General features: G+C 40.0%; 1 protein-coding gene across 1 annotated transcript; it reads left to right on the forward strand.

Annotated features, from left to right (window-relative positions):
- Positions 1 to 824: 824 nt before the first annotated feature.
- On the forward strand, positions 825 to 6,944 carry rgra (retinal G protein coupled receptor a). The gene is made up of 7 exons (XM_049600491.1): positions 825 to 1,248; positions 1,557 to 1,713; positions 2,180 to 2,301; positions 2,923 to 3,076; positions 3,200 to 3,317; positions 5,357 to 5,470; positions 6,776 to 6,944. The coding sequence occupies exons 1-7, from the start codon at positions 1,170 to 1,172 to the stop codon at positions 6,917 to 6,919; spliced, it is 888 nt and encodes a 295-aa protein (XP_049456448.1). The 5' UTR covers positions 825 to 1,169; the 3' UTR covers positions 6,920 to 6,944.
- The last annotated feature ends 4,168 nt before the right edge of the window (positions 6,945 to 11,112 follow it).

The raw sequence follows: 11,112 nt of genomic DNA on the forward strand, positions 1-11,112 counted from the left end.
TGCAAATGATGTTGCAACTGAAACATGAGGGATCCACTGAAGCCTGGGGATGATGGTTGGATTTCATTTACATGCTTGTTGATCAGCTAAAGCCAAATCGGAACACAGGCTTTTATTGTGTGCCACATTCAAGCCCTTATCACACAGGGAACTCCAGACTGAATCAAGCCTTTGTTGACACATGTTTTGTCTGCAGTGCAAAAGTGCAATTTTATATTGTCCTTGATGGCAGATGCCATATTGGGTTAATCTTTTTAGGTCAGTGTGTCTAGCAAAAGTTTTATTCCTTACAAAAAACATTCACAAACAACCGCTGACGCTGATGTTTCACATCCACTAGTAAAAACACAGTCCTGCCATATGGGACAAAGGATTAATAAAGATACAGATCAACAGTGCTCACATGGATTCTCTGTAGTCTCACAATAATCACTTTGTGTCATCAATCAGTGAATGGGCAGGGTTACTATAATGAATTGAAATACATCACGTGTATTTTATTTAAATATAAACTGTGCGTAAACTGGAAGGCACTAATGTGCGCAAAATCTGCAAGTCCTAAAACCTTTCTGTTACATACAAATAAGACACCGCATGTTATGTATATTTTTAACGCTGTAGTCTCTGGATTTGATTTATTAAATCAAACTAGCTTCTGGCAAGAACATGAAAGTCTGATCATTACGGGGTTATTATGTTGTTGTAAGTGGAGAAATGTGGTTGGAGGGCTTTGCGAGTGTAGATCTGATTGGCAGGAGGCTGGAGCTCTGCAGACACCTGTTGTGTCTCCTTAAAGCGACGGCGGAGCTGTGGGCTGCATCAATCGCGTCGCCTCGTCCTTTGACATCAGCAGCGGCTGCTGCATCCTCACCGGGACGCGGAGACACAAAGGCTTGTTGTGTAACTAATTGAGGGCTTTACTGGTCGCGGTGGGCAAATACGCATTAAGGGTTGCGGTTTGTGTGGTTATGTTCATTAAGACATTCCTGCACGGATTGGGGCGACAGAGAGTGGAGAGCTTTACATAATAAAGTGCATGCTTTTCACGTGAAATGCCCCTTTAAAAGCGGGCTCCCTTCAGCCACATTGAGGCACATCGTAAACGAGCGGACTGGGAGGAGTGAAAAGTCTGTGACAGCTGCACTTTGTTGTGTCAATTCGGCGTCAGTATGGTCTCGTCTTATCCTTTACCGGAGGGCTTCTCCGACTTTGATGTGTTCTCCCTGGGATCGTGTCTGCTGGTGGAGGGTGAGTGGTTTCTTTTTTTTTGTTTTGTGTTGGAATTCAGCCAAAACACTACGAGGCTACGAGGGCATGACAGGACCTGACGCAGCCCGGTCACTGGCAGTATAATGATGTGGGAGGCAGGGTCTGTTGCTTTCTCTTTAAACTCATGAATTAACCTTCACATATAGTATGTAAACAAAGGCATGGTGCATGCTTATGAAATGCCACGGTGCTGCATGTGGCGCAATATGCATCGCCGTGCGCACTGATTTCCATTCATCGCCGCGCGTTTCCAATTTCATGATTGTTTATTTCTGTTCCATCCAAAGGTCTGCTGGGCTTCTTTCTAAATGCGGTGACAGTCATTGCTTTCCTCAAAGTGAGAGAGCTGAGGACCCCCAGCAATTTCCTAGTGTTCAGCTTAGCGTTGGCTGATATGGGCATCTCAATGAACGCCACCATCGCCGCTTTCTCCAGCTTCTTGAGGTGAGTGATGTAACCACTCCTTCCTTTCATAATGAATAGCGAGGTCTGGCGAAATGTAGTCACATGAAATACAATGAGCGAGTAATACCTGGCTACCATCATCATCATCAATCATATATACATGGCGCTGTATAATCAATACAAGGAGGAATAATCAGGGCTGTAGGTTGGAGGAGGGGGCGGTCAATGCTCTGTTAAAGCCAATAGTCATTATATGCAGGGGGGATTTTCAAGCTGTAATCACGAGATGAGAGATGCTGCTCCCAGTGTTCAGGAGTCAAGGGATTATATGTACTATTATTATTAGTTATGTAGTTTTAAATATAAACTCATGGCCTGAAATAGGTGAATTGATTGATTGCTTGAATTAATCAGTGTTTCCATCTGTTTGGTTGAGAAGCATTTTAGCATTTTTTCCTGCTATAGTGGGCTTAACTTTCATTAATTGTCCACCTTCTGTCTCCAGGTACTGGCCTTATGGCTCTGAGGGATGCCAGACTCACGGTTTCCAGGGTTTCGTGACAGCTCTTGCCAGCATCCACTTCATAGCCGCCATCGCCTGGGACAGATACCACCAGTACTGCACTAGTAAGATGAAACCTTGTTCTGTCCCTGTGGACAAAACACAGTTACAACAAAAAAACCATTTTATTTTCCCTCACCAACAGAGCAAAGGCTCCTTTTCTTACTCTCTATGTTTCAAACACACACATGACATCCAAGCATACACTGAGCAGGTTTTTGTTCTTGGTTTCCAGCTGATTTTAAGATCTCCTGCTCTTCTGAAGAGGCCAGCTGGTCAAAGAGTGGGCTGTTGTATTTAATTTGCCACAGACTCCCGTGATGCCAAGGCAAAATAATAAACAAATACCCTGTGACGATAGCAAACAAAGAAGGTGCTCTAAGCAGATGAGCAGATGGTGTTAAAACCATGACCTGGGAGGCTTCAGTGCTGAGTAGGAAACGTTTTTTTAATAGTGAGGAATAAAATCAGCCCCTGGGCTATTATTAGCCCTCATTAATAACAGGATGCAGGGGAAGAGGAGGTGACTCACACCTGACTTGCAGTTCACACCGTTTTCTGTGCTTATTAGACAGCTAGTTACTTTGGTGTTAACACATTGAAACAAAGTGTTTCTTCAGTAACGTGACCTTTGTTGGAGGTGTGTGAAATCGTAATGATGAATGTTTCAAACTTGCTCTTATCAGGGACAAAGCTGCAGTGGAGCAGCGCCATCACTCTGTCTGTATTTATCTGGCTCTTCACCGCCTTCTGGTCTGCCATGCCCCTCATCGGCTGGGGAGAGTACGACTACGAGCCCCTCAGGACCTGCTGCACTCTGGACTACAGCAAGGGAGACAGGTATTGTTACACACACATGCACAAACACACTTTGAAATACAGTCAAGATAAATGTAGATTGCATTCCTCACCCTCACTGTGAGTATTGATTTTGCCGCCCTTTGTGCATTTTTCTCTCCACAGAAACTACGTGTCCTACTTGATCCCCATGTCTATCTTCAACATGGCCATCCAGATGTTTGTTGTCATGTCCTCCTATCAGTCCATTGCACAGAAATTCAAGAAGACTGGAAACCCCAGGGTAAGTTTGAAAAACAAAATAAAGCCAACAACATAGGGTCAGAAGTGTAAAGTGATACACACAGATTTGAGTTCAAGTTGGCGCAGTCATTTGATTTTTTTTCATACCAGCACAGAGACAAACTGGCTCTGTTGTGCGTCAGTTGCTCATAACCCAAATTCAATCACATGCTTGATGCAGAGGAATTTAGAGATGACTGAAATCCAAGACACAGACTGGTGAGTAACAGAGCAGTTAACTAATGCACAAATCCTTACAAATATGCAACCCATACAAAGATTCATCCTGCTTTGAAGTCACTCATTGGCAGGAATATTACTAAGTGCCTTTACTTAGGTGCTGGACTTAAATACACATTTGATCTACTTGTACTTTATATAGTATTTTCTGTTCGTGCCACTTAATGCTTCTACTCCACTACCATTCAGTGGGAAATATTGTACTTTTCACTTTACTATATTTAACCAACAGCTTTAGTTAATTTACAAAGTAAGATTTTTGCATACAAAACATATATAGAGCTTATAAAATATGATGTTTCTTATAAATCAAACTGCTCAACAGTGTACAGAAGTACAACTGAAACAATAACAGAAAATTAATTGGTAACTGTTGTGATCATTTAAGTCATTTTTCATGCACAAACATTTCATGGTTCCGGCTGTACAAATGAAAGGATTTGCTGCTTTTCCTTTTAATAATTTTAATTTATTTTAAATAATTTGGAATTTTGTGCTATTTGTTGGACAAAACAAACACTGTAGAGGAGAGGCTTTGGTCTCTCTGTTGCTGTGAGGGCACTTTTTTCAGAATTTTTATGAATGAAAAAATCAGTCAGTTAATGGGGAAAATAATTAGCAGATCAGTCCATAATGAAAATAATCATTAGTTGCAGACCTATACAAAGTAGTTAAACAAGTAGCCACACTTAAACATACTGCAATAGTAGAACCCTGCTTTTAAATAAATGCATGAAAATAATGATATTTAATAGTATAACAGACACAAGGGGATTTTTTTTTCTGCATTGGGTACTTTCACTTTGAATACTTTTACACTTACTCAAGTAACATTATCAAAGCAGGACCTGTTTTTACAGTGTAGTATCAGCACTCACACTTCAGTAAAGAATCTGAATACTTCCTCTGCCGCTGCCCACTGAAAGAAATCAGAGGAACTCTCCCCATGATGACATCTATTGAATCTCTTTCTAGTGTAAACACAACTTCCTCACGTGGTCCTCATTCAGAGTGACAAACAGACAGTGAATGTGGAGCACGTGGGCCTTGACATATATAGGTCATTGCTTGAGGGGGAAGACTGAGTGCTTCAGTCCGGAATCCGGACAGTAGCTGGTGTGTGCTGAAAACAACAATGTATCTGTGAATGGCGAGTTCAATAATGGGGTTCCTCAGGGGCTAAATCAGTTTGCCTCACTTTATGTTGCGTAAGCCCATTATTAACAGTCATCTGAGCTGACCCAGAGACACTTTCATTACACACAAAGGCTGCAGAATGGAGACACCAAAGCTTGCCACCAGGGCAAAGCAATTATGTAATGTAATGTATAGTCACACGCTGCTCAATATGTGAAGCACATGAGTGTGTTTTCAGCACAAACTCCTGCTGTGCAGCCAAACTTTGTTGAGAGTTTGAATTTTTTACTTTGTCTTAACATCATATAGCTTCAATGCAGAGTTGAAACAAGCTAAAACAGAATATATAATATGGTCAGACAGTGTGGGATAAAAGGATTTTTCTAACCTCAAAGCTACTTAAGAGGCGAACCTGCATTTTAAGTGGTCAAATGCCTACTTTGACCACTGGATTACGGCAAACTGCCCTTTTACTCACTAGCTGTTTTCTAGCTGAGCATGAGTGATCTTAACACGGACACTCCCAGACATTATCCCAGGCGTGTGACTGGACCACATGACAAAAGGCGTTTTTGTTTCTTTCACTGTTCATGGTTGATCAGTAATTAATCATGTATGTATATTCCTCCTGCTCTGCCTCTCTCTGTGCTTTACCCTCTGTAGTTCAACCCCAACACTCCTCTTAAAACTATGCTGCTCTGCTGGGGCCCCTATGGTGTCCTGGCTTTCTACGCCGCTGTGGAGAACGCCAACCTGGTCTCACCAAAGCTCAGGATGGTAAGGACAGTCAGCACCTACATGCACACAAAAACCTTCCACTAGAATTCAAATATATTAATCTGAATATTTTAAAATGCAGATCATATAATCTGCACCCTGTTGCACTTTGGACATACATACATGTATAGTAAAATATTGTAAAAGTCCCCATGTGTAGAATGTGAGGATTTTTGATGTGAATTTTGATGGGATAATGAAGATTCTACATATCTTGGGGGCGGCAGATTTACCAATCTGAAAATCATCAGTCCACATGTCAAAGTATCCTTGAGCAAGATACTGAACCCCAAATTTTTCCCATTGGCTATATTGTATGGCAGCATTGGTCACCAGTGTGTGAATGTGTGTGTGTGAATGGGTGATTGTGACTAGTAGTGTGAAAAGCACTTTGAGTGGTGGGAAGACCAGAAAGGCACTAAGTGCAAGTCCATTTGCCATTTAATCCTTTAAAACCTGAGCAAATTGGTTTGTGTTCTTTCAAAAACATTGGAAGAAGGCAATGAGCAATGAAAGAGGAAAATACCCCAAAAAATGCAAAAAAAAAAAAAATAGTGAAAAGAAAAAACAATTCAAAACAAGATAATTAATAAAAAAGAAAAAAAAGGAAAAACAATTATTTATTTATTCATTATTTAAATATTAATTTCAAATATGTTGAACATTTCTTACCAGGTTCCTTGTTGTCTTTTTTCCCCATGTATTTGAAAGAAATTGCACCAGTTTGCTCAGGGTTCAAAGGTTTAAATGCTTGCGAAAGGCATCTGAAAGCACCACAAAAATTGATTTCACTCCAGGTTTCAAAGGGTTCAAAGGAAAACCACCTAAAGTAGGAATTCCAGTATGTTATACTTATGGGCATGTGTTACTCTTTTCCAAAGCGAGAAACCAGAGAAGTAAATCAACTGGTATAAAGTCTGGAGCTGCTCCATAGATAATGAATGGGAAACAGATTTTGTGGAACCACAGAATATTTGTTTTATTATTATTATTAGTGTTTGTCTCAGATCTGAAACTGAACATGTATCCATATACTCAGAACATTCCTCTGGGTGCTCTCAGAACATATTTCCCTATTCAGTGTCTACAGAGCAGCTCCACACTTTATACTCAATGACCATGAATTTTAATTTAGGCACTCTAGTGTGAATTTTGAAAATAGGCGTAGTTCCCCTTTAATTAATCAGCTTAACAAGCAGTTCTGCTTGATAGCTGTATTTTAGTGCATTTTCGTGATAATCTGCAACACTCCTTGAGGTCTTTAAAGCACTAACAACCTTGTCATGCTTGCACCTGTCTCTGCAGATGGCACCTATCCTGGCTAAAACCTCTCCCACCTTCAATGTCTTCCTGTACGCTTTGGGAAATGAGAACTACAGAGGAGGCATCTGGCAGTTCCTCACCGGGGAAAAGATTGATGTGCCTCAAATTGAGAACAAGTCCAAATAAACTAAGCATGCAATAATTACACACACTTACTGTCCTGGTGGTTTCTCACAGGTACCTCAATGTTTCTGTCTGTGGGTGTACGTGCATGTGGTGATAGCCATTGTCCCTTGTTAACATCTGTCCCGGATTTGTTGTTCTTTGTGTCTGCAACTGTGTTTCACAAAAGATTTGTCACACAACACAAGAATGAACTGGAATATCATAAAAGGTGAACAAAATTAAACATGTCAAAACAATTCGTCTTGGGAGGGACTACAAAGTGCAGCAGCGTTTCATTATATCATGCAGTAAATGCAACACAAACACACTGGACTTTGCTATTTGTGTAACAAAGAGATTTCTCTGGTTTTCTCAGGTCAATGTGAAATTTAATGTCATTTTTTAATGAGAATTTTTTTAAAAATTCATCTTAAATACTTCATGTGACCAAACGTCATCGGTGATGTAGATAAATTATTTTTGTTACAACGTAAAATACGAACAGTCTCTCAGTGAAAGTTATGTAAAGGCCAAATCACAGATGCTGTAGATATTAGCTAACAGAGGATTCACGTCACAGATTTACGTTTCACCTCTGTGGGCCTGGGGACAGCCAGGAAAGCATCCTCCCTTGTATATCGCGCCTGCAAATGAAATGGGAATGTGTTTGCATGCAACTCTCATCATGCTCTTTACAGTTGTGAGTGACCTCTGTATCCAGAGTAGAACTGCGCTAATCCTCTAAACAAGAGGACCATTCTTCAATATACAGCCCCCACGACAAGTTAGAGATTAGTCGTGGCTGTAGATTAACTGGGCGTGTTTCTTGCCTGCTGATTTGCATATAAAGTAAAGATAGAAGCCTGTGTGACATTTAAACAGCACCACAATGAGAAAAGTATCAATTTATTGCAGTTTATTTCAATTTACTTAACAATGAATAATGAGAAATTAGCTATGGCTGCTTCTAAATGTTATTGAAATCCCTTCCATGACTGAGACTTAGACATTTTTTAAAGGAGCTGTATGCGACATTCAGAGCATCAATATAGCGGCAAACTACTATAGTAATGGCCTCTTGACCAGACAATGAAGTCATGCTACCTGTGTGTGTGGTCCGATCTAGATTGCTAGATCCAGTTTCTCTGTTCTTTATTGTGGTAGCCATCCCAGCCACAAGTGCATGGAAGTCCCTGTATGTGTGTCCCAGTGACTGGCTAACTGTCACCACTCTGCACTGCTCTCATACTGCAGTTAACGCTGATATCAGGACAGCATCGTTGCAGAAGCAGAGTGTCCACTCTAAGGACTGTTGCTGTTGTTAGCACTGCTTATAGAGCTAGCACTGTTAGCTGCTAGCTTCCAGCTCAGCCACCGTCATGTTGAAAACCTTATGCAGACTTTCACGCCCCAGACTCTGAATCATAGATATGCTTTGAATGTCACACACAGCTCCTTAAATTCATTAAACTTTCACATATCATAATAATAAAAAATACAAAGACTGTGTTTTTTCCCCCACATATGATTCTGTTTTTTTTACAAACCTTAAAAACAACAAGACTTATAAATGATACACAATAACATACTGGTTATCATGTGAGTGGAGCAGCAGATAAACTCTCATACTATAACAATGGTGCATTTTAGTAGAAAAGCATAAAAATTCTAGCATTTCATAGCATCATAATGTTTATTATCAGATGCTGAGGGAAGTCAAATTTCACCTCTGTGGACCATGTGAGATCAAATCCAAGATGGCTGCCAGTTTACCTAGTCTAATGTTGAAATGCATTTAATTCTGTAACTAAACAGAGTGAAAAACATTTAAGATGTCATTTACAAGTGATTTGGGGATAGCCATTTATTTCTGGTGTTACTTCTGAGGTCACCAGAGGGCAATAAAAATCAAATAATATAATGGTGCTATGACAAGATCTGTGGTAATAATCTGGACCCGTCTCATGTTTTTATAACAGATGGTGCAGGAACAGAAAAGAGACATTTAATTAGAGCACTACAGTATGAGTCATCAAGGCTACTATTGACACTGTGTCGTCACCCTTTGTACATTTGTGTATCGTTAACTGCTCCGACTGGCATTACTGCAAACAATTTATATGCTTCAATTATTTTTTTATAATTATTATAATTCACGTAACAATGGCACAGGCATGAAATTACTCTACACACCTCTATATATAATAGCTTGTCTGCCAAATACAGTCAGTGCAAATTTTTATAGTTGATGAATACCCATGGTTGATCACAAACTGATGGCACATATTCATTGCAGATTATGGCAGATCACACAAAGTGATGATTTATCCCCGTTCAGTGATGTAAGTGTGGTTGTTGTTGGAGATATTTTTCCCACTGCTTCCAGTAAAAATGAGGCTATTGTATATTGACAGTGTAGGTGTGAACCTGCGGTGTAACGTCTTTAAAGTTGTCATATTAAATATTATTGTTAGGCAGAAAGATGCTGTGTTTGCAGTTATTAAATAGAGTAAACATTCAAAAGGAGCGCCACATAAGCAAGTGATGTAGATTTGCTGGAGAGACGTTAAACTGGTGAAGACACATTATTGTTGTACATTTTTCACACGAATGTTCAAGTTAGTAATCTGGAGCAATTATTGAAAATGTGTAGAATATATAGACATAGATGCTCAGGATTTTAGACATAATAAAAAACAGAGAAACTTGAAATAATGCATGGACATCATACTGAAGTGTATAATGTGGATGAAAAGCTGGTTCTGTAGTTCAGTGGATACGTTCTCATATTATAGTAATTGTGCATTAAAAGATAAAAGCATAACATTTCTAGGATATTTAGTACATACCATTAGGTTTATTTTTCAGATGTGGACGTCAAATCCAAGATGGCCGGCAGTCAGCCTGGTCTAATGCACAATGGTCTAATTTTGGAACTAGAAAGAACAGCAGACGAGATACCCGCACACCAATGAAACTGGGCTAGAAAGCCACAAGAAGGTCCACTGGCTGAGATCAAATCAAAAATAGTCTATTTATTTAAGACATCTGTGCATAAAAAAGGTGGTTTTGACAGGAAAGATCCATCATCTTTCACAGTGCATGAGTTTAGTTTCCAGATCTGTATTTTTGCAACTAGGATTAACTACATCAGTGCCAAAGAAACGGAGTGCAGTGGCTGCATGTTTGGCCTCCTGGAAGTGTCTAGGTACAGTAGATTTGGGAGAAGCCCATCGAGGCTGAGGACAGTGTTATGTCAGTCAGCGTAATTTGAGTATCTAAAAAATGAATAGCACAAGTGTTAAATTCCATACTGAGTTTGATGGTATCATAAAGTGAATTGATATATTCACCAAAAGCAGTCAACTCAGATTGTGAGCCCCTGAAAATCAAAAAAATGTCGTGGAATGTAGCCCATGAACAGATTAGTGGAGTCTGGCACAAATGTCACACTCATAGCAATGCCCTGAGTCTGTAGGAAGAAATCGTTTTCAAAGGGAAAATAGCTTTTGGTCAATATGAGATTGGACATATCATCCAGGAGCTGTGTGGAAGGTGTCAGGTCATCACTGTTGTCCAAAAAATACTGAAGGGCCTTTAGTCCACTAGAGTGAGACACTACGTTGTATCAAACTTTGTGTGAAACTTGTGTCCTGTCCTATTTTCACAGAGAAACTGTGACATGCACTGAATCTCTTGCTGAACATCATCTTTACAATTGATGACCTTGTCCTAAAAGTCTTAAATAATTCATCCTGATAAACTTGTAACGCGGCTCCATGCTACGTTTGCCTGTCCTGCAGCAAATATTTTTTAAGTGACACCCCAGCTCTATCAATAGTAATCCTTGTACTTCATGTACTGGCTAAGCCCAAGCTAGTTTAAAGGAAAACTGGTGACTAATTCCACCTTTACTAGTGGCCCTTTTTTCTTTTGGAACAGTGGGTGTATAGGACACTATATAATTTGTGGGGGAAATGTACAAAGATGATGTGTCTTCAACAGTTTCTTGTCTCCTCAGCAAATCTACGTCACTTGCTTCATTGGCTCCCTCATTACATGATCAGCGTCCCACTTACGTGGCTGTTTTCTTTCTCACCCTGCCATTCACTCCTACTACACATGCTCACTTTCCATCTCTAGCTGTCATTGTCTGGGCTGTCAAATGAGTCATCAGCTGATTCTCAATCAGCCAACAGCACAGCGACACACCT

Source organism: Epinephelus fuscoguttatus, linkage group LG16 (assembly GCF_011397635.1).
Source record: "Epinephelus fuscoguttatus linkage group LG16, E.fuscoguttatus.final_Chr_v1".
NCBI lineage: Eukaryota > Metazoa > Chordata > Actinopteri > Perciformes > Serranidae > Epinephelus > Epinephelus fuscoguttatus.

What these genes read in the sequence shown, in the direction of transcription:
- rgra (XM_049600491.1), top strand. Translation starts at nt 1,170, where the DNA reads ATGGTCTCGTCTTATCCTTTACCGGAGGGCTTCTCCGACTTTGATGTG. An exon ending in GCTTTCTCCAGCTTCTTGAG is followed by an intron (nt 1,714 to 2,179) that starts GTGAGTGATGTA and finishes TTCTGTCTCCAG; the next exon opens with GTACTGGCCTTATGGCTCTG. An exon ending in GACTACAGCAAGGGAGACAG is followed by an intron (nt 3,077 to 3,199) that starts GTATTGTTACAC and finishes TTCTCTCCACAG; the next exon opens with AAACTACGTGTCCTACTTGA.